General features: G+C 38.9%; 1 protein-coding gene across 1 annotated transcript in view; it reads right to left on the bottom strand.

The window, feature by feature from the left end:
• CSPP1 (centrosome and spindle pole associated protein 1) overlaps positions 1-26,948 on the bottom strand; it is a 411,029-nt gene that overhangs the window by 156,813 nt on the left and 227,268 nt on the right. Inside the window, exons 16-17 of the mRNA XM_053715098.1 lie at positions 8,250-8,340; positions 7,801-7,918 (exon numbers count right to left, since the gene is read on the bottom strand). Coding sequence (XP_053571073.1) covers positions 7,801-7,918; positions 8,250-8,340 — 209 coding nt within the window. The remainder of the gene's footprint in view (positions 1-7,800; positions 7,919-8,249; positions 8,341-26,948) is intronic.

The raw sequence follows: 26,948 nt of genomic DNA, 5'->3' as shown, positions 1-26,948 counted from the left end.
ATACAGAACATCGTCTATCTGATAGTTCAGACATGTTAATAGGCATAAACTTGATAACAAAGCACAAAAAAACGTTTTAAAATAAAACCGTTACTGTCTCTTTAAATTTTAAACTGAACACACTTTTTTACTGAATATACGCAAAAGTATGAAGGAAATGTTCAAAATTCACCAAAATTTCACCACAGTGTCATAAAGCCTTAAAGGGCCATAATACCCAAATGTTTAAACACTTGAAAGTGATGCAGCATAGCTGTAAAAAGCTGATTAGAAAATATCACCTGAACATCTCTATGTAAAAAAGAAAGATATTTTACCTCAAAAGTTCCTCAGTAGCCACCTCCCATTGTAAAGGATTTCTAAGCAGCATTTTAGTGTGTCTGTCCTGGGACATCTGAAGGGACTAGCATCGTGCACTCTCATATTATTTCACCAATCAGGTAAAGGAAGCTTACTATGAAATCTCATGAGAGTTAAGTCAAATCTCATGAGATCACAGTAAGAGTTCATGACCTCAGCACTGCTGATGCTGATTGGCTGCTGTTCATTTCTTCATTTTTTTTAATTTTTTTACCTGCAGCTGGGAGCAGCTGAGTATAACTTTTTACACAGAACTTACTCTGCTGAGCTGAGGAGATTGTGAGGTAAAATATCTTCCTTTTTTTACATAGAGATGCTCAGGTGATATTTTCCTGTCAGCTTTTTACAGTTATACTGCATCAGTTTCAAGTGATTTAGCATATGAGTATTATGTCCCTTTAAAAGTATTGCACACCAAATTTGAAAGCTTTAACTCTTAAAATAACGGAACCTGAGCCGTTTTTACATTTAACCCCTATACAGTCCCTGGTATCTGCTTTGCTGAGACCCAACCAAGCCCAGAGGTGAATACGATACCAAATGACGCCTTCAATAAGCTTTTTCAGTGGATCTGAGCTCCTCACACATGCATCTGCATGCCTTGCTTCTCAAAAACAACTGCGCATTAGTGGCGCGAAAATGAGGCTCTGCCTATGACTAGAAAAGGCCCCCAGTGAAAAAGGTGTCCAATACAGTGCCTGTCCGTTTTTTTAACAAAATTGCCAAGATTAAAATAACTCTCCAAAGTTATAAACCATTAAATATGCTTATATAGTAATCGTTTTGGCCCAGAAAAATGTCTACCAGTCTTTAAAGCCCTTGTGAAGCCCTTTTATTCTTATATTGAAAATTAAGAAAATGGCTTACCGGATCCCATAGGGAAAATGACAGCTTCCAGCATTACCAAGTCTTGTTAGAAATGTGTCATACCTCAAGCAGCCAAAGTCTGCTCACTGTTTCCCCCAACTGAAGTTAATTCCTATCAACAGTCCTGTGTGGAAACAGCCATCGATTTTAGTAACGGTTGCTAAAATCATTTTCCTCTTACAAACAGAAATCTTCATCTCTTTTCTGTTTCAGAGTAAATAGTACATACCAGCACTATTTTAAAATAACAAACTCTTGATTGAAGAATAAAAACTACATTTAAACACCAAAAAACTCTGAGCCATCTCCGTGGAGATGTTGCCTGTGCAACGGCAAAGAGAATGACTGGGGAAGGCGGAGCCTAGGAGGGATCATGTGACCAGCTTTGCTGGGCTCTTTGCCATTTCCTGTTGGGGAAGAGAATATCCCACAAGTAAGGATGACGCCGTGGACCGGACACACCTATGTTGGAGAAATATGAGTTCCAACCTATCTAATTTTTCTAAAATCACTCAATAAAACTTAACACAGGGACATCTCCCCAAACTTATAGTAAAATACAGAGCCTAAATAAAAGCCACCAAAAGTTCCTTCTTTTCGTTTAACAATTCATCATAGAATTCACCACCAAATGTTAGAATACTCCCAAAGCTGAAAGCCGTTTCCAATTGTGTATATGGCCTAAAGTCTGATGACACAATGTGTTCAATTGCAACAAAGTATTGTGTATCTTACATCACACTTCAGTCTCAATGTAAATACCTCTGTCCGTTTTCACGGATGTTACCTTCGCAATTCTTAACCAATGACTTCTGTACTTGCGCAAGTACTGGCCATGAGGGTCCGTTTAGTAATTACCCTCAGGACGGTTCTCCTTGCCTCTGCACTTAGTACTTATCATACGCAGGGTCTCAACCTGTTCCCTCGGTATCCTTCTGTGATCGTAGGCTCCTTTTGTAACACACAGAGTGGGTAGATGAAGCTGTGTAGCACTTGTCAAACTGACTTCCTCCGCCTTCTACGCATTTCACCCGTATGTGGGCTTTATCAAGATGGTTGGTTGTCAGTTGTAAATAGCTTTAAATCCCTTGCAGTCTGCTTTCATTGGCTCTTCAAATCTCCAATCATCAAAAGTTTTTCCTTGTTAAGGTGGTTTACTTCTTTAAGGTGGTATATTTAGTTTCTGGTGGTATAATGGTTTATGTTATTCATTTTTTAGGCTCATCTTAATCCTTCTTAATAATAGAAATCTACCATCGCAAAATCTTAAATCTAGTTTACAGAACTCCTTCATAAAGGAAAATTTAAAATGTAAGATAAACGGAAATATTACCTGGTATGTGGAAATTAAAAGGGAAACATATCTTAAAAACTGGACTGGTCCTACAGTTAATCCTTTATATATATATATATATATATATATATATATATATATATATATATATATATATATATATGTCATATGAATATCAAACAGCAAATCACAACAAAAATTCCTCAGTTCATATATTTGTGTGCCTATACTTAATAATGGTGGTAAAGGTAATATAAATGGCCATTTTTAATATTGCTTCATAGTTAATATGTTGGAATGGGGGGAAGTCTGACACTTTAAGTTAGAAATGGTGTTATATCCAATCCATTTGGGTAAATCTTATTGAAGTTATATATGAACTCAGTCATATATACACACGCGTTACCTTCTACACCCCTACCAGACAACTTTGATCGGCCGACCAAGCCCTCGCTGTCATCCTCCGCATCAGGAAAACCACAGCGGGAGGCAGATCCTTCTCTCACCTGTCAGCCAAGACTTAGAACACCCTCCCGCTGCACCTCAGACAAGCTACCACCCTAACAAAGTTCAGAAAGGACCTCAAGACCTAGCTCTTCAACTGAACTGCAACCCTCAGCGCCTTGAGAACCTTACGGGTGAATAGCTGCGCTTTAGAAGAACCCAATAGATAGATAGATAGACTCTCTTTTTTCAGAAGTTCATTTTCAAAATCCCCCCCTCTCCAATTTTTCTTCAATCTGTAAAGTCCTCTATATATTATATATCCTTCAGGCTGTTACCATGAATTTCTCTAAAATGGCTATATAAGTGGGTATCTAGGTTCCCTTTTTCTATATTGCAAAGATGTTCTCTAATCCTGTCCCTGAGACTCCTTGTCGTTTCACCTATATACTGTATATTAGTCTGCACGAACACTAACATATAGATCACCCCCTTATGGGTGCATCTGATTACATCATTAATCGCGTATTCATTTTTAAGCGATGGGATAGCAAAGGTTTTCTTTACACTGCTATATCGACATGCAGTAAGCATGGGGAGAAACCTTTAATTTAATTTCCTTCCAAATCTCTGACAGTACTCTTTTTTTTTTTTTTTAACTCACTTGGTGCCAGTCTTGATTTAAAATGCCTGGTTTTTCTATACGCAATCCTTGGATATGGGGGAATTTTGTCACCCAGAATAGGGTCATTTTTTATTAAATGCCAGTGCTTCTTCATTATTATTCTGATGACGTTATGATCATCACTAAATTCTGTCACAAATGGCACGTTTATGCCACAGTCAGATCCTCTGTTTTGTTCTTATATTCTAATAAACGTTTCCTCTCTGTGTTTCTTGCTCTCCCTGCTGCATCTGTGATAATTCCCTTATTGTATCCTTTATCTATCAATCTGTCTTCTAGAAACTTTGTCTGTTCTTCAAAGTCTCTTATATCAGAACAATTTTTTCTTATTCTAAGAAACTGACCCACTGGAATGTTGTCCTTCCATTTTTTTGAAATGACAGATATTTGTGTGGATATAATTATTAAAATCCACCTTTTTAAAGTGGGTTCTTGTTTCAAAATTCTCATTATTAACCATTATGTCCAAGTCGAGAAATGTTATCTTTTCTCTACTAAGCTCATAAGTAAAACTGAGGCCTCTATCATTACTATTCATTTGTTGAAAAAATTATATCAAAGTGGCTTCTGTACCTCTCCATATTAAGTTGTATTGAGTGATTTTAGGAAAATTAGATATTTTAGTTTTAAGGTTGGAACTCATATTTTGGAAGGTTTTTATAAATAGGGAATATAAAATATATTTTAAAACGGAACATATGCTAGGAAGTGTACAAAACTTATTATAGCTAATTAATTTAATTTTGCTGGTGGAATTTTTTCGGATGAAATTTATATAAGTACTGCAATTTCTGTGTGCATAAATTTCCATTTTAACAATTTGTTATTATTAATTTAAAGTATTGCTTAAATAAATTTTGTAAAATGATTTATCAAATTGGAAGTATCCCTATTTTTTCAATTGGTTTGAATTTTATACATAGTATAACTGTAGGAGGAGTTATAGCGGTACATTGTCTTTGCTTAAGAGCGCCCTCTTTAACCCTTGTTTGTCTTGTACGTTGTTTCCCCTATCTAGGAAGGATATAGGAAATTAAGAGAGGCTAGAAGAGTGGGGTCTATTTTTGCGCTACACTTTAAACTATTTTGTAACTGAAAATTAGAGGACTGCCGTCCCTTAGTTTTTTTATTCACATCACAGATGAAATAATTAGCTACTCTTAAAGCTTTAATTCTCTCCTGAATATCCTCGAAAGGAGATTCCACCTCGATAAGTTCTGACAGGGAGTCGCACCAGTAGGTGGCGCCAGTTGAAATAAAATCCTGCATGTTGGAACATTCTTCTTAGGAAAGTTTCCAACTTCTTATCCTTAGGTTCTCTAAAGGAAGAGCTATCTTCGAGAGTGATAGTAGTACCCTTAGCTAGCGTCAAAATTGCACCATCTACCTTAGGGATGGAGCCCCACAGTTCTACTTGAGAGTCAGGAACCGGGAACAATTTTTTAAAAGAAGCTGAGGAAGAGAAGAATGTTCCAATTCTTTCCCATTTGTTACTAATAATGTTCGCCATACGAACCGGGACCGGAAAAGTTTGTGTGACCTTCCCGTATTGATAAAACCCTATCTAATTTAGGGATCTTAGGTTCCTCAGGTAGCTTAGCCTCTGGAACCTCTAGCGTAGACAGGACCTATAATCCAGATGTTCAATTTTAAATCTAAAGGAGGGTTCCTCCGCCAGAGGAGATTTAGTAATAGAAGTCTGTGACTCCGAAAGTTCACCTTCTGACGCTACAGAGGTTAACTAATCCTCGGATAGCTGGGACATACAAGCTAGATTCTATTGGAAATTAGATGACTCTAAAACAGGAGAACTGTTTTTAACCTTTCTCTTACGTTTCCCAGAGATAGGTAGGGCACTCAGGGCCACATACACTGCCGACTGTAACTGCGTGGTAAAGTCTGTAGGAAAAGGCCCCCTCCAGACGGAGAACTAACTGTGCCGCAGGGAACTGCATGGGAAGCGGTTATGGTATTAAAGGTAGTAATCTCTCGGTTCACAGAATCCTGAGAGGTTGATGGCTCAGAGGGACTAATAGCGCTAGAGTTAATAGCAGACTTAGCACCAATCTTAGACTTTAAAACAGTACCCAGGCAATTGAAACAAAATTGAGCAGGCGGGCAAACCACAGCCTTCTCACAATATAAGCAGGTATTATTAATCACTACAGAAGGAGTGAAACCTTCTAACGTATTATCAGAGTCCTCCATAGTAATCCCACAGTAGAAAGAAAACTATACAAAAATAACGGTTTAAATACAGAAAGGCACCTTTATAAAACCAATGGCTGGGGCACTCACCACCTCCTAGACCCAGACAAGTTAGCAAGAAACGCTCCTCAGGAGTGCTGTCTGCAGCAGGATCGTAAGGAAGTGAATGAAGCCGTACCCAGTCATATAGTGCCCAAGGCAGGACCTCCCCTGCTATGAAAAATTGCACAAAGCTATTAGGAGCTGCGCAACTCACAAAAGTGAAAGTGAACCCTGCCTGTTCCAGCCACAAGTACACAGTCTAAATGAGCCCTGAAAACGTTCTTCACAAATGTTAAAGCAGTATATAAACTCCTCAAACTATTACCAATAAACTCCCACTGAAGAGATATTAACGCTCGATCCTCTGACGTATAAAGGAGTCATAGAAAGATGAGTTACAAGGTATGTAACAAACAAAGAGAATGCCTTACCCCTGCAATATTATAAGAAAGATTTTCACTGAATAATACAGGAACATAAATTATTTAACCATTCATACTGAAAATCCTATATCTAAATGTGAAACATTGTAATTAGTGTGTCTAATATCAAGCAGTCGGATACAAAAATATATATATATATTTTAGCCGGCTATTATTAGATTAAAAAAATAATGTGATAACAAGAGGATTTGTAAATCTATTAGATATCAAATTGAGAGATTAAAGCTATCTAGCTAGTACTCTATCTGTAATTATAAAGTCCTTGCTCTCACTGTTTATATGTTCACAGCTATTTAGTTTAAAAGAATCTTTCTGCTTAAGCCCCTTCTATAGCAGGGGCTAAATTTATGTTTAACTGATTTGTTTCATTTTCATAGCATAACGTATGGTCTCAAAATATTGTACACATTTAAAAGCTATTTGGCAGAAATTTGCAATCAACAATTATCATAGAGAGTAAGCTGTTAAAAAACGAGAGTTATACTCTCTGAAGTCAGACCCCTGACACGCGTTTCGCTCATGTTTCCTGAGAGGTGTATAAAGAAGCCACACTGTGACCATATATAAGGCGTTCCTGCTTTTTCCTCCAGGATTCGTGCTGTGGAACAGATACAGCCTCTCTAATGTGACAGCCTTGTAGCAATGCTCTGACAGGGACCTGAGTGTGGAAAAGCAAGCAGTCTGGATGGCTTCGCAGAAAAATGTTCCCTGCATCTCCAGACTCTAACTTTAATCAATACTCCCACTAAGAGGTTTATATGATTACTTAAAACTCCAGTTCTCTCTTGAAGGGAACATACCCGTTACATGACTATCCAAATCTTCTGACACCTCTCTGCCATTCTCCTCTAGTGATGAAAGGCAAAGAATGACTGGGGGGATAGGGGAAGTGATATTTAAGCCTTTGGCTGGGTGTCTTTGCCTCCTCCTGGTGGTCAGGTGTTGTATTTTCCAACAGTAAGTGGACTCTCCTTGCCTTATGGAAGGAAATTTTCAATTTGCTTCCATTACAAAAATGTGCAGAGTCTAATTTATATGCACACCAATTATTACAGGGTATGTGCAAGAGTTCAAGGTATATAAATATATGCTTTTCTGATTGGATGATGACTGTCACATGATACGCGGATGGGGAAATAACACTGAAACTTGTCAGAAAGAAATCTACTTTTTTTTTAAATGTAGACTAAGTGCAATTGCATTGTCCATTTATTATGCATTAGCCGATTATGCAATTGTACTGTATTTAATGGTCCTCTTTGAGCTGAAGCATTAAAAATAAGGACAAAAATTAGAAAACATTAGGATTTGCTACATAACAAATATCTGCATATAAAAAAGTAAAACAAAACAGCCAGCAAGCAAAACTGGAATGTGACAAAAAAAAAGAATCATTTACCATTCTAAGGCCTGGAAGTTCACTGAAAGAAGCACAGTGACGTTACAGTACAAGGTACCTGTTTTTCCAACTCTTCCTGATATGAAATAGCTGCCGCTTTAGATTGTTTTGGTTTCTCTTCAGGAAATAATCCCAAAGAAGCTCCTCTTCTCTCTGTAACCGGTTGTCTATTAACACTACAGCAAAATAAAATAAAACCCTTTACAATAGCTTCACTTATTATCACATATTATTTCTAGTGCTTTTGAATGATTATGGAGCTCACCATCTAATCATTCGGTGACCATACTTGCCCCATAAGTGTTTGGCTTCAGACTTACATTATCAAACCACTTTATTATGATATGAACATTGTTAATGTATTCTATAAGTCACAAAAGGTGACCACACACATACAAGGCATTGTAAATAAAGAACACTATGCAGTTTATCAATTTAGTCACAACTACCTTTTGTTCCTAATATAAAAGTTAAATAATAAATATGGAAAAGTTGTAATCAACTTACAAATTTTGATCTTCCTGCTGATTTTTTATTAAGTGTGTTGCTGGAATGCTGCTTTCTAGAGTAGGTTGCAAACCCAACATGCCTTGGGAATCTGTCACGGAAAAAAAGCATTAAATAAGTATGGTGTCAATGTTATCTTGTGACTGAAGCATGTGTGTGAAGTTAAATCTATCCAGAATAAAAAGCTTTCAAGTAAAGCCTTTTGCACTTTATTTTTGGTTGGACAAGGGAACTTAGATACTTCCTTACAAGCTATGCCCAACTATCTAAATACATATGACTGGTTAGTTTATTTAGTTTTATTCAGCACAGCATGTATGTGTAAAACAAGCAAAACTAGTATACTGTATTTAAAAATATTTAAAAGACTGGTGAGAGGCTGTCATAACAGACCACCTAACTTTTTACTTCAGCGCATAATTCTGCAGAGGGTGTGGAAAAATGTAACGTTCATTAAAAGGGACATTAAATACTTTGAGATGGATATATAAAATGATACAAATTGTATGTATATATATATATATATATATATATATATATATATATATATATATATATATATATATATATAATACACTCTGCAATAAACTTGAATTTATTATTTTGTCCCCATTCCCATGTAATTCCATTCTGAAATAGTGAGCTTTTCAGTTTCTGTTAGAAATGGCAGTGCAGAACACTGTTATATTCCACACGGCCATTGGCTGCACACTCTAGTGACCTATTTATAACTGTCTCTAATTGGCCACAGCAGATAAGGTAACCTAAACTAAGTTACAACATGGCAGCTCCTATTGTTTTATAAACACTAACATTTTACACTTATTTTGTCAATATTTAAACAGATAATTAAACTTTAAATAACACATATACATGTTATTCTAAGAATAATATTTTCTTTTAATGCATCATTCTTTCTAGTACTTATTTAGTGTTTAAAGGGACAGTCTAGGCCAAAATAAACTTTCATGATTCAGATAGAGCATGTAATTTTAAACAATTTTACAATTTACTTTTATCACCAATTTTGCTTTGTTCCTTTGGTATTCTTAGTTGAAAGCTTAACCTAGGAGGTTTATATGCTAATTTCTTAGACCTTGAAGGCCACCTCTTTTCAGAATGCATTTTAACAGTTTTTCACCACTAGAGGGTGTTAGTTCACGTGTTTCATATAGATAACACTGTGCTCGTGCACGTGAAGTTATCTGGAAGCAGGCACTGATTGGCTAAACTGCAAATCTGTCAAAAGAACTGAAATAAAGGGGCAGTTTGCAGAGGCTTAGATACAAGATAATCACAGAGGTAAAACATATATTAATATAACTGTGTTGGTTATGCAAAACTGGGGAATGGGTAATAAAGGGATTATCTATCTTTTAAAACAATAAAAATTCTGGTGTAGACTGTCCCTTTAATGTCCCTTTAATCAAAGCTACTTTATACAGCAATGTGGTAATAACAGGTCTATATACAGTGGTACAAAATTAAAGGTGAAATAGTATAAAGTTAATATATCCAAGGGTAATAATTGAGATTTATTTTGTATGAACAGCACTCCTAGTTTCAAGCTGTACTGCTGGCTGGTTCAAGGTGGCCTGTGGATTGCTACTGTAGTTTTGTCTCTGAAAAAGCAGTAAGAATGTTTCTTTAAAATACTGGCCAGTTAGTTTAACATCAATAATTGATTCGAAGGGACTTAAACCCAGTATTTTTCTTTCATGATTCAGATAGAGCACAACATTATAAACAACTTTCAAAAAAGCAATAAATTACTAGGAGCTAGCTAAATACATTGGGTTAGCCAATGATAAAATACATAAGTGCAGCCACCAATCAGCAACTAGCTCTCAGTAGTGCATTGTTTCTCCTGAACCTATCTAGGTATGATTCTCAACAAAGGATAGTAAGAAAATGAAGCAAGTTAGATAATAGAAGTAAATTGGATAGTTGTTTAGAATTGCATGCTCTATCTGAATCATAAAAGGAATTGACTGACTGAATACTAACAGACACAATTCATAATAAAACAACTAGAGCTAGATTACAAGTGGAGAGCTATTTATGGCTTCCGCGTTAACTACAATAGACTTGGCTCTTTGCACACATTTAGGTAGCAGACGTATTACAAGTTGAAAGCACGCAAAGAGCCACAGTTACCATATCGCAACCGCGTTAATGTACTTCCCGTAGACTTCAATGGAGTGAGAAAATTGGGAAAAACTAACACCCTTACTTGCACAGTAACCCAAATTGCCATAAGCCCCCTACTCTAATAAACCCTAAACCGCCATAACACCAATTGCAAAGTACCCCTCCACAGTATTAACCCTTAAACCCCCACAAACTGCATTGAAAAGTACTCACTAACCTCTAAACCCCCTAAGCTACCAAAAATTAAAAAAACTAACATTACATTAAAAAAAATTAAAGCTAACATAACAGCTAACAGTATAGAAAATAAAAAAATGTAGGAGCCAGATTCAAATTTGGTGAGTACCATCTTTGGGGTTTAGTGATAGGCTTCTTCTTTTTTCAGAATAGGGTTTTTAGTTTTTTTCTGGACAACAAAAGAGTTTTAGGGTACTGCCCTACCAAATGCCCTTCTAAGGGCAATGTCTAACCAAATGCCCTTTTCAGTAGGTTTTTTTTTTTTTTTTTTTAAATTTAAACAGTATTTTTTTTTTTTCCGGGTGTTTTTTTAACTGAGGCTTAGAATTAGAATAGTCATAACTGGGGTTTTTATTTTTGGTAAAAAAAAAAATTCCCGGTAATGTTAGGTTTTTTCATTTAAATGTAATATTTTTTTATTTTTTTTTGGCAGCTTAGGAGTCTTAGGTTAGGGGTGTTAGGGGGTTTAGAGGATGGTGGATACTTTGCAATGTGGGGTTTGGTGGTTTAGAGGCTAATAGTGTAGCAGGGTAGTTTGCAATGTGGGGTGTGGCGGTTTAGGGGTTAATAGTGTAGTGAGGTAGTTTCGGATCAGGGTGTGTGGTGGTTTAGGGGTTAATAGTGTAGAGGGGTACTTTGCAGTGGGCTATGTGGAGGTTTAGGGGTTAATAGTGTAGTTTAGTGCAACTATTTTCTCCGACCAAACTCTTTCAGGTCGTGTAAAAATGTTGAGTGCTAAATGTGAATGCGTTTGAGTGATCGCATTTACTTTTAACTTGTAATACGAGCGGATATTACCACTCGACGCCACCCATAGAAAATATGGGGTGCGTAAATGACTGCGAGTTAAGTTCTTTTTATAGACTTGCATTTTAACTCCATGGGCTTGAGCACAATGTTATCTATATGGCACACGTGAACTATCATCCTCTAGCTGTGAACAATTGCCAAATGCATTGAGATAAGAGGTGGCCTTCAAGGGTTTAGAAATTAGAATATGAGCCTTCATAGGTTTAGCTTCCAACTAAGAATACCATGCCCTATCTACATCAGGAAAGTTTTCCCTTTCCCCCTTACGGGTGCAAAACTAGTCAAAAGCAAAATATTCTGAGACAAACTTAATTAGTGCTAGATCATTTTTTACACTAGTGGTATTATTGGTGGGTTAAAAAACAAAATCTACACTTACCTGATAAATTAATTTCTTCCATGACAGTCCACGAGACATCTTGTGTGGGAATTAACTTCCAGTCCAGTAGGGGAAGGCAAACAACATACCCTGAATCCTCAGTCATACATATAGCCAAGCAGATAAAACAAGTACTAACACCAACTGTTCAAAAGAAAGGGCTTGTGGATTCTTGCTGCCAAGAAAGAACTTAATCAGGTGTGAGAATCTATACCCAAGCCGTGAAATTCACAAGACCACCGTGTAATAGGGGGAAACAATCAGTTAAGGCAGGTACTTTACTAATCAGGTACAATCTGTCTGCAGGCAATTAAGAAATCTAAGAAGGAGCATAGGGTGTCTTTGCCACTTTTTAATAAGCTCCCCACAAGCTTAACATATAGGTTCCACACAAGTTTTCAAAAATGAAAAGGGCGCTTACACAGCTGACAAGGAGTAAATATCAATATGTATCTAAATAAATCCCAAACACTTCTGACAGTAAAGGTAATTTCTTATTTTATACAGTATACTGTATACAAAATATATTCAAGTTTAAAAACAGTTTTGACAGACTATAACAATATATTAACAACAATTAATAGCAACATTTATAGCAACAGTGTATCTATGTCAGTTTAAACAGCACAGATTGAAAAGCACAGATTCCCTTTTAAATCACTAGAACTTTCAGGTATTCCAAAAGGTATTAGGCATAAAAAGCAATATGTTTAAAGAACAATATGTTAAAAAACAGGGACGTCTCCCTTTACACTCGCTAGCGTTACTTAAAATTACCACCTTTATAAAAACGGTTTTACCACCTTAGTTCAAAAGAGCCTCATTGCTCATAGATATTTGTATTTTAAATCTGTTTCAGACAATACGATATATACTTGTAAGCCTAGATAAGTTTTCTATGGACCTTTTAATATCAGTTTCCAAAAACTTTACAGTTCAGTCCCAAATATCACTATGTGACTATCTCAGCAGCTTTCCAAACCAGCTTTATTTATAACAGCTTTCGCAAAACAGCCTTGCTGCGTGTAGAAAACAGAGCCTCTTGGCCAGGAAATGTAATACCCAAGCCGGTTCAATTTTACCTCTCCAGCAGCAGGATCACAGTCCCTCCTTAGAAGGAAAAGGAGCCCTAGACATTGGGCAATCTTGATAAAGCCCTAGACATTGGGCGAAACGCATCAAATTGCTGTGGGGTGCACTTGAAACTATACCTGAGAATACTTTTAAACTCTGTGACAAACAATATCAAGAAAAAAGGCCTTAAACTGAGAAATCACTTTTTGGACCAATCAAAGCAAAGCCAAAGTTCAGCTGACCAACCGCATCACATAATCACGCCAGCAGGTGAACTGAACTGATCACAGCAGAGGAGTGAAAACACTAAGAAGTGAAAACATCTGTGGATTAGAAAGTGCTTTGAAAGTTTGCATGCTCCTTTTCCTTCTAAGGAGGGACTGTGATCCTGCTGTCTGGGTATTACATTTGCTGGCCAAGAGGCTCTGTTTTCTACATGCAGCAAGGCTGTTTTGCGAAAGCTGTTCTAAATAAAGCTGGTTTGGAAAGCTGCTGAGATAGTCACATAGTGACATTTGGGAATGAACGGCAAAGTTTTTGGAAACTGATATTAAAAGGTCCATAGAAAACTTATCTAGGCTTACAAGTATATATCGTATTGTCTGAAACAGATTTAAAATACAAATATCTATGAGCAATGAGGCTCTTTTGAACTAAGGTGGTAAAACCGTTTTTATAAAGGTGGTAATTTTAAGTAACGCTAGCGAGTGTAAAGGGAGACGTCCCTGTTTTTTAACATATTGTTCTTTAAACATATTGCTTTTTATGCCTAATAACTTTTGGAATACCTGAAAGTTCTAGTGATTTAAAAGGGAATCTGTGCTTTATAATCTGTGTGCTGTATATACTGACATAATTGTTCTGTTTAAACTGACACAGATACCCTGTTGCTATAAACGTTGGTATTAATTTGTGTTAATATATTGTTATGGTCTGTTAAAACTATTTTTAAGCTTGAATATATTTTTTATATATAAAATAAGAAATTACCTTTACGGTCAGAAGTGTTTGGTATTTATTTAGATACATATTGATATTTACGCCTTGTCAGCTGTGTAAGCGCCCTTAACAATCTGTCTGCAGAACTTATTGGCCAAAAGCAGCCTCAGAAGAGGTTTACACATCAAAGTGATACAACTTTGAAAAAGCATGCAAAAAGGACCTTACAAATCTGCTCCATATAAGAAACACATTATGGAAGGCTCAAGACGTAGCAACTGCTCTAATGAAATAAGCAGTGATGCGCTCAGGGGGAGACATCCCCCATAACTAGATATACCTCACAAATGAAGGTCTTAAGCCAAGCAGTTAAGATAACACCCATAGCCTTTTGACACATCACAAGGTCCAGAAAAATAAACAAATAGAGAAGAAGAAAGTCTGAAATCTTTTATGGCATCCACACAGAATTTTAAGGCTCTCACAACATCCAAGTTGTGAAGATTTTGCTCCTTAGAATTTTTAGGTATCTACAGATACTGTCAATCAGGAAATTGTGGTTCCTTCATTATGTCCAGCTCCTTAGGAAGAAGAAGGAAAAAGAGGTTTAAAATATAAAGCCAAAAAGCTCAGAAACTCTTCTGGCAAAAGTAATGGCCAGGAGAAAAAAAACCTTCCAGGATAAAAGTTGGTGTACACCATCCATAGGTTCAAAAGAAGGTTTCAAAGAACCTGCATAATCAGATTCCAATGAGGAGAAACTGGACGAATAACTGGTCTAACTCTGACCAAAGCCTGAACAAAGGACTGAATATCCGAAATGTTGGCATTCAAGACACTTCCCTCATGGCTATGGGACTGTGGGCCCCCTTGATGATTGATATTAGACACTGCTGTGACATTGACCAATAGACACTCATCTATCAGTAAACAACCAGTAGAAAGCCAAAACAGTACTAAAACATATCAACAGAGGTTATGAAATAGGAGTATATTGTATATCCATAGGGGAGGTAAAAGACAAGTTTCTGCAACCACAATGGAAGGCTAGTGACAACATTTCCCATGAGGTGAAAAAAACCCCACTATCAATATCCCATTTACATCCCTCTGACAAACACTGTACTCTGAGAGGAAAATGTGCCTCAACATAGACTGATAGCCCTTCTCACTCAAGAATTATATACACATCTTCATTCTTCACCTTCCGCCAGCAGAGGCAAAGACAAGGCTGGGGTACCTGTGAGGTGGGTTTTATTGAGCTCTTGGGGTTTGGGAATCTTTGCCTCCCCCTAATGGTAGGGAAGATTAATTTTTAGGAGTAATTGATGTAAGACTTTAAGAGAACTAGCTGACACGCCTTTTTTCAAACATTTTGCAGGAACCAGGATAAAAAAAAACATAATTTATGCTTACCTAGATAAATTTATTTCTCTTGTAGTGTATTCAGTCCACGGGTCATCCATTACTTATGGGATATTCTCCTTCCCAACAGGAAGTTGCAAGAGGATCACCCAAGCAGAGCTGCTATATAGCTCCTCCCCTCACATGTCATAGCCAGTCATTCGACCGAAACAAGACGAGAAAGGAGAAACCATAGGGTGCAGTGGTGACTGAAGTTTTAATTAAAATTTAGATATGCCTTAAAAAAGACAGGGCGGGCCGTGGACTGAATACACTACAAGAGAAATAAATTTACCAGGTAAGCATAAATTATGTTTTCTCTTGTTAAATGTATTCGGTCCACGGGTCATCCATTACTTATGGGATACCAATACCAAAGCTAAGTACACGGATGATGGGAGGGACAAGGCAGGAACTTAAACGGAAGGAACCACTGCCTGTAGAACCTTTCTCCCAAAAACAGCCTCCGAAGAAGCAAAAGTGTCAAATTTGAAAAATTTTGAAAAAGTGTGAAGCGAAGACCAAGTCGCAGCCTTGCAAATCTGTTCAACAGAGGCCTCATTCTTAAAGGCCCAGGTGGAAGCCACAGCTCTAGTGGAATGAGCTGTAATTCTTTCAGGGGGCTGCTGTCCAGCAGTCTCATAGGCTAAGCGTATTATGCTACGAAGCCAAAAGGAGAGAGAGGTTGCCGAAGCTTTTTGACCTCTCCTCTGCCCAGAGTAAACGACTAACAGTGAAGAAGTTTGACGAAAATCCTTAGTTGCCTGTAAATAGAATTTCAGGGCACGGACTACGTCCAGATTTTGCAAAAGTCGTTCCTTCTTTGAAGAAGGATTAGGACATAATGACGGAACAACAATCTCCTGATTGATATGCCTGTTAGAGACTACCTTAGGTAAAAACCCAGGTTTAGTACGCAGAACTACCTTGTCTGAATGGAAAATCAGATAAGGAGAATCACAATGTAAGGTGGATAACTCCGAGACTCTTCGAGCCGAGGAAATAGACATCAAAAACAGAACTTTCCAAGATAAAAGTTTAATATCAACGGAATGCAGGGGTTCAAACGGAACTCCTTGAAGAACTTTAAGAACCAAGTTTAAGCTCCACGGGGGAGCAACAGTTTTAAACACAGGCTTAATCCTAGCTAAGGCTTGACAAAAGGCCTGGACCTCTGGAACTTCTGCCAGACGCTTGTGCAAAAGAATAGACAGAGCAGAAATCTGTCCCTTTAAAGAACTAGCTGATAAGCCTTTTTCCAAACCCTCTTGGAGAAAGGACAATATCCTTGGAATCCTAACCTTACTCCATGAGTAACTCTTGGATTCGCACCAATACAGGTATTTACGCCATATCTTATGGTAGATTTTTCTGGTAACAGGCTTTCGTGCCTGTATCAAGGTATCAATAACTGACTCGGAGAAGCCACGCTTTGATATAATCAAGCGTTTAATCTCCACGCAGTCAGTCTCAGAGAAATTAGATTTGGATGATTGAAAGGACCTTGTATTAGAAGGTCTTGCCTCAAAGGTAGAGTCCATGGTGGACAGGACGACATGTCCACTAGGTCTGCATACCAGGTCCTGCGTGGCCACGCAGGCGCTATCAGAATCACTGATGCTCTCTCCTGTTTGATCTTGGCAATCAGTCGAGAGAGCAGAGGAAACGGTGGAAACACATAAGCCATGTTGAAGAACCAAGGAGCTGCTAGAGCATCTATCAGCGTCGCTCCCGGGTCCCTGGACCTGGATCCGTAACGAGGAAGTTTGGCGTTCTGGCGAGACGCCATGAGATCCAGTTCTGGTTTGCCCCAACGATGGACCAGTTGAGCAAATACCTCCGGATGGAGTTCCCACTCCCCCGGATGAAAAGTCTGACGACTTAGAAAGTCCGCCTCCCAGTTCTCCACGCCTGGGATGTGGATCGCTGACAAGTGGCAAGAGTGAGACTCTGCCCAGCGAATTATCTTTGAGACTTCTAACATCGCTAGGGAGCTCCTGGTTCCCCCTTGATGGTTGATATAAGCCACAGTCGTGATGTTGTCCGACTGAAATCTGATGAACCTCAGTGTTGCTAACTGAGGCCAAGCTAGAAGAGCATTGAATATTGCTCTTAACTCCAGAATATTTATTGGGAGGAGTTTCTTCTCCTGAGTCCACAATCCCTGAGCCTTCAGGGAGTTCCAGACTGCGCCCCAGCCTAGAAGGCTGGCATCTGTTGTTACAATCGTCCAATCTGGCCTGCGAAAGGTCATACCCTTGGACAGATGGACCCGAGATAGCCACCAGAGAAGAGAATCTCTGGTCTCTTGATCCAGATTTAGTAGAGTGGACAAATCTGAGTAATCCCCATTCCACTGACATAGCATGCACAATTGCAGCGGTCTGAGATGCAGGCGCGCAAATGGCACTATGTCCATTGCCGCTACCATTAAGCCGATTACTTCCATGCACTGAGCCACTGACGGGCGTGGAATGGAATGAAGGACACGGCAAGCATTTAAAAGTTTTGATAACCTGGACTCCGTCAGGTAAATTTTCATTTCTACAGAATCTATCAGAGTTCCTAGGAAGGAGACTCTTGTGAGTGGCAATAGAGAACTCTTTTCCACGTTCACTTTCCACCCATGCGACCTCAGAAATGCCAGAACTATCTCTGTATGAGACTTGGCAATTTGAAAGCTTGACGCCTGTATCAGGAAAACACTGTAAATAATTTTACAAGCAATAAAGAAAAACGCTACTGTGCCTTTAAGAAGCACAAAAAAACTGTCACAGTTGAAATAACAAGGAACCAAATCAGTTATAGCAATCAAATTTTCACAGTAAATGTATTAAGTTAGCAGAGCATTGCACCCACTTGCAAATGGATGATTAACCCCTTAATACCCAAAACGGTTTTCTTTATAAGCAGTAAAGAAAGAAACATTTTTTAATACAGTCAAAACCACTGTCACAGGTCTGCTGTGACTGATTACCTCCCTCAAAATGACTTTTGAAGTCCCTTAAGCTCTCTGGAGACGACCTGGGTCATGCAGGAAGAAGCAGGAAGACTGAGCCTGAATTTTTACTGCGTCAAAAAAGCGCTAAAATAGGCCCCTCCTACTCAAACATTGCAGAAATACCGGTCAGCCATGTGGAAAAAATTTATGCCCCAATAGGTTTTATCACCAATGTACCTCACATAACGATTAAACATGCCAGCAAAATCGTTTTAAACATCCTATTTTTTAAGGAGTATGTATCTCTATTGATAAGCCTGATACCAGTCTTCCTACCGCATTTAAGGCTTATAACATCACTTCAGTATTAATAGCATTTTCTCAGTCAAGTTCCATTCCTTAGAAAATTACTTTACTGTATATATTTAAATCAGCCTGCTAACAGTCACTCTCACTGTATTAAAGGCTTTACCTACATTACATCGGTATCAGCAGCATTTTCTTAGTCAATTCCATTCCTTAGAAAATAATTTACTGCACATACCTTGTTTGCAGGATTCCCCGCACGCTACTCCCTTTCTGAAAGTTACCCCACATTTTAATTAAACCAAATCCTGCAAGGCCATATCGGAACAATCAGAATTGTTGAGGCTTGTTTGATTCTGGCTATCACCCTGGATAGCAACACTAACTGAGGAAATATGTAAAACTGACTAAATCACTGGGGAGCCACTAGGACATATGTTAGATCCTTCTGAGTATCTTGAGCCCTGGCACAATATCAGGGCAGTTTGTGATGTAGACGAGAAACCATGAGATCTACCTCTGGGAAAACCACAACATCTTACTATCTGGTCAAAAAACCTCCTGTTTCATAGACCACTCCCACGATGTGGAGATCTGAGATCATGCAATGGTAGCTTTTTGCCCAATTGATAACGCAGAACACTTCTTTCATATCCAGGGCACCTGGGAGTTCCACTTTGGTGATTGATGTGACTACTTTGATATTGTTAGATTAGAATCAAAGAAAAGATTGTGCAAAGCTCCAGAATATTTATTGGTAACTTAATCTCCCAAGAAGACCACACTCCCTGTGCTCTCTGACTGCACCCCAACCTAGCAGGCCGGCATCTGCAGTAATCACTGTGAAGTTGTGAAAGAACTTCCTGAGTGTGAGATACAGCGAGATTAAAAGAGTGTGCCTGGACCAAAAGATCTTCTTACGCATGCAACCACAGAAAATCCTTGAGCTTGAACCATAGTCAACAATGCACCTTGAACCTTGGTAAAAAAAAAACTCTGGGAGCTGTTGCCAGACGAAATAGAAGCTCCACAAACAAATAATGCTTCTTTATGAAAACAAATCTAAGGAAATTGGCATGCTCTCTGTGTATGAGTATATGTAAATAAGCATCTTTTAAGTCTACTATACACACAAACTGACATTCCTGCATTAAGGGAAGTGTGAGTTGACTCCAATTTGAAAGTGGAAACTTTCAGTAATTTGTTCAAAGTTTTTAGGCCCAAGATAGACCGAGAAGTATCTTCCCCTTTGGTACTATAAAGAGACTGGTAGGGCTGCAACTAACGATTATTTTTAAGATTGATTAATCGGCCGATTATTTTTTCGAGTAATCGGATAAAAAAAGAATCAATAATTGTTTCCTATATTTTAAATAAAATCCACATACTGAGTGTTACAAATATAAACTTCAGACTAAAACTTTACATTAACACAACTGCTTGTCCAATTTTTAAGCAGCAGAGCAAAGTTTTATAATTAAACAAAACAAAACCAAAAACTGTTTGAAAAGAGGTAGAACTAGTAATAGGTAGAGTATCACTGTTTATAACATTCTTTTATTCACTCTTTCAGAAACTTTGGATTGAAATGCAAAAATCTCAACATGTCCACATGCTTATGGCTAAGGCTGGTTCTATGTTTGCAGCTATATTTCCTGCAGCAGAGAAAAGGCACTCAGATGGTGTTGAGGTGCTTGAGATGTATAAGTAGGATTTTGCCAATTTCACCAAAGTGGGATATTTATCTTTGTTAGCTCTTCACCAATGCAAAGGGTTTTTCACCTTGGCAAGGGGCCTCTCAAAGTAACCCTTGACTTCATTCTAACATAAAAAATATATTGAATATCTATATGCAATGGTAAATAACCAGCTATAATGTTAGGGGAAAATATCTAGTCCGCTCTAAAAATAACAGATATATACTTATAAAGGTTGAATCTGGTACATATTATCACAATTTATTAAAAATATAACAAAACAATAAAAAAACAAATCAAAAGCACTAAGGACTGTATATCAATAACAGGACAAACCCTTACACATTTATTTATACAATACATATAATCAGCAATAGCAAGCAATATGCTAATAATTGTGCAAACAGATAATAGTGCACATCAATTTAAATAACTCCCATCAATCTAGGGGCTAGGTGTAATTAACAAGCTTGGCACTATATCATGAAAAGCATAGTTCCAAATACCCTGATTTAATATAAACAATCCAACTGATGACTATTATATCTGGGTTGCACATAAGCCAGGGGTAGTTGTAAACGTATACTGTCCTTAAAAAGTGAAAGGTTAGACGTCTGTAGACATCCCATGTGCAGGAGTTCATTGAAGTAAACAGCTGGTGCTGTGCACAGACCAACTAATTGAAAACCAACTAATCGATTATGAGATTCGTTGACAGCTATTTTCATAATCGATTATTATTGATTATGCCAATTAGTTGTTGCAGCTCTAGAGACTGGAATATAATCTCTGAATGAAAATGGAGTAATAAATATCATTGTTTCCAGACCCTTTACACAAGACAAAAAAAGATTTTAAAGGATCTTGAGGTACTCGAGACAGGAATAACCTTTGTTAAGAAACTTTTAATCAAAAGCGTATTATAAACCCCAGAAAAATTATTTCCAAAATCCAAGGATCTTGAAAAGACTTCTCCCAAGTCTAAGGAAAGAGATTCAATCTGCCCCCTACTAGAAACTGATATGGAGTGGAGGTCATACCTTCATGCAGACTTGGAGGCTACAGTACACTGCTTGCTTTTGGACTAAGAAGGGCTAGGCAGAAAGTGTTGGGGGGACCTGATTTCTGAGTAGAGGAACAAGGCATTTGATTCTTACATTACAGAAAGAAAGAAAACATCCTGCAGATCTAAGCGTATCCTGAGGCAAACAGGCTCCTTTAACCCCAGTAACTGTAGCAATAATAGAATACAGTCCTGACTCAAACAGGATTTTAAATGTAGTAGAAGTGTCCAGCACCCCTGGTTTTGCTAGGTGCATGTTATAGGGTTGTTGCACTTCCCTATATATATCAAATACAGCAAACAAACAACACCTCTTCTTAGTATATCCAATTTTGATTTATTGGAACATCACCAAAATTACATACAACAATGTTATGGTTTAGACAACCTTGATTAAGGTTGTCTAAACCATAAACATTTAAACTGAAACGTTGTGTATGTAATTTTGGTGCTGTTCCATTAAATCAAACTTGGATATACTAAGAAGAGGTGCTGTTTGTTTGCTAACTTCAAACAGGAGTTATTAGCATGCACTTAAAAACCATGGGGTCGATCCGATATAAAGCGTCGCCCGCAAAAGCCGGCGACGCCAATATTTGCGCGGATTTGGTATCACATATACGGCGTAACCTAGAAGTTACGCGCGTATATTTCTGCCGTCGCCCGCAGTTTTTTGGGCCATAGGCAGGTATACCAAACCCGCGCAGTTTGGTATCCAATATGCAGCGTAAGGACTTACGTGGCGAAAATGGAGAAAACTTACTCCATTTTCACCTCGCCACAAAAAGCAGCCGTAAGAAGCCTTACGCTGACTATTGGAGACCCGTAACTCCCTAAACTAACTAGAAAATAAACCTAACACCTAACGCATGCGCAATGTCTATCTCCCTGTCAACCGCGATCTGCTAAAATAAACCTAACACCTAACGCATGCGCAATGTCTATCTACCTGTCAACCGCGATCCCCCCCCCCGAAATCCCTAATAAAGTTATTACCCCCTAAACCGCCGCTCCCGGACCCCGCCGCCATCTACATAAACTAACCCCCTACTGTGAGCCTCTAAAACCGCCGCCATCTACCTTATCTATCCCCTAATCTGACCCCTTACACCGCCGCCACCTATATAAAAATGATTAACCCCTAATGTAAGCCCCTTACACCGCCGCCATCTCTATTAAAATGATTAACCCCTAATTTAATCTACCTACCCCGCCGCCAGCTATATTATCTATATTAACCCTAAGTATATTATAGTTAATATAGGTATTACATTATATATATTAACTATATTAACCCTAATTATATTAGGGTTAATATAGTTAATATAGTTACTATAGTATTTATATTAACTATATTAACTCTATCTAACCCTAACTAAATTTATATTAAATTAATCTAATTCATTTATAAACTAAAATGTTCCTATTTAAATCTAAATACTTACCTATAAAATAAACCCTAAGATAGCTACAATATAATTAATAATTACATTGTAGCTATGTTAGGGTTAATATTTATTTTACAGGTAAATTGTTAATTATTTTAACTAGGTATAATAGATATTAAATAGTTATTAACTATTTAATATCTACCTAGTTAAAATAATTACCCAATTACCTGTAAAATAAATCCTAACCTAAGTTACAAATACACCTACACTATCAATAAATTTAATAAACTACTAACATCTATCTAAAAATACAATTAAATTAACTAAACTAAATTACAAAAAAAAAAAAAACACTAAATTACAAAAAATAAAAAAAAGATTACAAGACACCTATTCTAAGCCCCCTAATAAAATAATAAACCCCCAAAATAAAAAAAATTCCCTGCCCTATTCTAAATTCAACAAATTTCAAAGCTCTTTACCTTACCAGCCCTTAAAAGGGCCTTTTGTGGGGCATGCCCCAAAGAATTCAGCTCTTTTGCATACAAGAAATACAATACCCCCCCCCCATTACAACCCACCACCCACATACCCCTATTCTAAACCCACCCAAACCCCCCTTAAAAAAGCCTAACACTACCCCCCTGAAGATCTCCCTACCTTGTCTTCACCACACCGGGCCGAACTCCTGATCCGATCCGGGCGATGTCTTCCTCCAAGCGGCAAAGAAGAATTCTTCCTCCGGCGATGTCTTCCTCCAAGCGGCAAAGAAGAATTCTTCCTCCGGCGACGTCTTCCTCCAAGCGGCAGCAAAGTCTTCATTCTTCCGGCGGCATCTTCAATCTTCTTTCTTCGCTCCGCCGCCGCGGAGCATCCATCCCGGCCGACTGCTGAACTTGGAATGATGTACCTTTAAATGATGTCATCCAAGATGGCGTCCGCTGAATTCCGATTGGCTGATAGGATTCTATCAGCCAATCGGAATTAAGTTAAAAAATTCTGATTGGCTGATTGAATCAGCCAATCAGATTCAAGTTCAATCCGATTGGCTGATCCAATCAGCCAATCAGATTGAGCTCGCATTCTATTGGCTGTTCCGATCAGCCAATAGAATGCGAGCTCAATCTGATTGGCTGATTGGATCAGCCAATCGGATTGAACTTGAATCTGATTGGCTGATTGAATCAGCCAATCAGAATTTTTTAACTTAATTCCGATTGGCTGATAGAATCCTATCAGCCAATCGGAATTCGGCGAACGCCATCTTGGATGACGTCATTTAAAGGTACATCATTCCAAGTTCAGCAGTCGGCCGGGATGGATGCTCCGCGGCGGCGGAGCGAAGAAAGAAGATTGAAGATGCCGCCGGAAGAATGAAGACTTTGCTGCCGCTTGGAGGAAGACGTCGCCGGAGGAAGAATTCTTCTTTGCCGCTTGGAGGAAGACATCGCCGGAGGAAGAATTCTTCTTTGCCGCTTGGAGGAAGACATCGCCCGGATCGGATCAGGAGTTCGGCCCGGTGTGGTGAAGACAAGGTAGGGAGATCTTCAGGGGGGTAGTGTTAGGCTTTTTTAAGGGGGGTTTGGGTGGGTTTAGAATAGGGGTATGTGGGTGGTGGGTTGTAATGGGGGGGGGGGGGGGTATTGTATTTCTTGTATGCAAAAGAGCTGAATTCTTTGGGGCATGCCCCACAAAAACATAATTTATGCTTACCTGATAAATTCCTTTCTTCTGTAGTGTGATCAGTCCACGGGTCATCATTACTTGTGGGATATTAACTGCTCCCCTACAGGAAGTGCAAGAGGATTCACCCAGCAGAGTTGCTATATAGCTCCTCCCCTCTACGTCACCTCCAGTCATTCGACCAAGGACCAACGAGAAAGGAGAAGCCAAGGGTGTAGTGGTGACTGGAGTATAATTTAAAAAATATTTACCTGCCTTAAAAAACAGGGCGGGCCGTGGACTGATCACACTACAGAAGAAAGGAATTTATCAGGTAAGCATAAATTATGTTTTCTTCTGTTAAGTGTGATCAGTCCACGGGTCATCATTACTTGTGGGATACCAATACCAAAGCAAGAGTACACGGATGACGGGAGGGATAGGCAGGCTCTTTATACAGAAGGAACCACTGCCTGAAGAACCTTTCTCCCAAAAATAGCCTCCGAGGAAGCAAAAGTGTCAAATTTGTAAAATTTGGAAAAAGTATGAAGCGAAGACCAAGTTGCAGCCTTGCAAATCTGTTCAACAGAGGCCTCATTCTTAAAGGCCCAAGTGGAAGCCACAGCTCTAGTGGAATGAGCTGTAATTCTTTCAGGAGGCTGCTGTCCAGCAGTCTCATAAGCTAAACGAATTATGCTACGAAGCCAAAAAGAGAGAGAGGTAGCAGAAGCTTTTTGACCTCTCCTCTGACCAGAGTAAACGACAAACAGGGAAGACGTTTGTCGAAAATCTTTAGTTGCCTGTAAATAAAATTTAAGGGCACGAACTACATCCAGATTGTGCAAAAGACGTTCCTTCCTCGAAGAAGGATTTGGGCACAAGGATGGAACAACAATCTCCTGATTGATATTCCTGTTAGTGACTACCTTAGGTAGGAACCCAGGCTTAGTACGCAGAACTACCTTATCCGAGTGAAAAATCAAATAAGGAGAATCACAATGTAAGGCTGATAACTCAGAGACTCTTCGAGCCGAGGAAATAGCCATTAAAAATAGAACTTTCCAAGATAACAACTTTATATCAATGGAATGAAGGGGTTCAAACGGAACACCCTGTAAAACGTTAAGAACAAGGTTTAAACTCCATGGTGGAGCCACAGCTTTAAACACAGGTTTAATCCTGGCCAAAGCCTGACAAAAAGCCTGAACGTCTGGAACTTCTGACAGACGCTTGTGTAACAGAATGGACAGAGCTGAGATCTGTCCCTTTAAGGAACTAGCGGATAACCCCTTTTCTAAACCTTCTTGTAGAAAAGACAATATCCTAGGAATCCTAACCTTACTCCAAGAGTAACCTTTGGATTCGCACCAATATAGGTATTTACGCCATATTTTATGGTAAATCTTTCTGGTGACAGGCTTCCTAGCCTGTATTAAGGTATCAATAACTGACTCAGAAAAACCACGCTTTGATAAGATCAAGCGTTCAATTTCCAAGCAGTCAGCTTCAGAGAAGTTAGATTTTGATGTTTGAAAGGACCCTGAATCAGAAGGTCCTGTTTCAGAGGTAACGACCAAGGTGGACAGAATGACATGTCCACCAGATCTGTATACCAAGTCCTGCGTGGCCATGCAGGCGCTATTAGAATCACTGATGCTTTCTCCTGTTTGATTCTGGCAATCAATCGAGGAAGCATCGGGAAAGGTGGAAACACATAAGCCATCCTGAAGGTCCATGGTGCTGTCAAGGCATCTATCAGGACCGCTCCCGGATCCCTGGATCTGGACCCGTAGCGCGGAAGCTTGGCGTTCTGTCGAGACGCCATGAGATCTATCTCTGGTTTGCCCCAACGTGGAAGTATTTGGGCAAAGACCTCTGGATGAAGTTCCCACTCCCCCGGATGAAAAGTCTGACGACTTAAGAAATCCGCCTCCCAGTTCTCCACTCCCGGGATGTGGATTGCAGACAGGTGGCAAGAGTGAGACTCTGCCCAGCGAATTATCTTCGATACTTCCATCATTGCTAGGGAGCTTCTTGTCCCTCCCTGATGGTTGATATAAGCTACAGTCGTGATGTTGTCCGACTGGAACCTGATGAACCCCCGAGTTGCTAACTGGGGCCAAGCCAGAAGAGCATTGAGGACTGCTCTCAATTCCAGAATGTTTATTGGAAGAAGACTCTCCTCCTGATTCCATAGTCCCTGAGCCTTCAGAGAATTCCAGACAGCGCCCCAACCTAGTAGGCTGGCGTCTGTTGTTACAATTGACCAGTCTGGCCTGCTGAATGGCATTCCCCTGGACAGATGTGGCCGATAAAGCCACCATAGAAGAGAATTTCTGGTCTCTTGAATGGAATGAAGGACACGGCATGCATTTTGAAGTTTTGTTAACCTGTCCTCTGTCAGGTAAATCTTCATTTCTACAGAATCTATCAGAGTCCCCAGGAAGGGAACTCTTGTGAGTGGAAAGAGAGAACTTTTCTCTTCGTTCACTTTCCATCCATGCGACCTTAGAAATGCCAGTACTATCTCTGTATGAGATTTGGCAGTTTGAAAGCTTGAAGCTTGTATCAGTATGTCGTCTAAGTACGGAGCTACTGAAATTCCTTGCGGTCTTAGTACCGCCAGAAGAGTGCCCAGAACCTTT

This window comes from Bombina bombina, chromosome 5, assembly GCF_027579735.1.
Source record: "Bombina bombina isolate aBomBom1 chromosome 5, aBomBom1.pri, whole genome shotgun sequence".
NCBI classification, from domain to species: Eukaryota; Metazoa; Chordata; class Amphibia; order Anura; family Bombinatoridae; genus Bombina; species Bombina bombina.
This window is presented reverse-complemented; position numbering and strand designations above follow the sequence as displayed.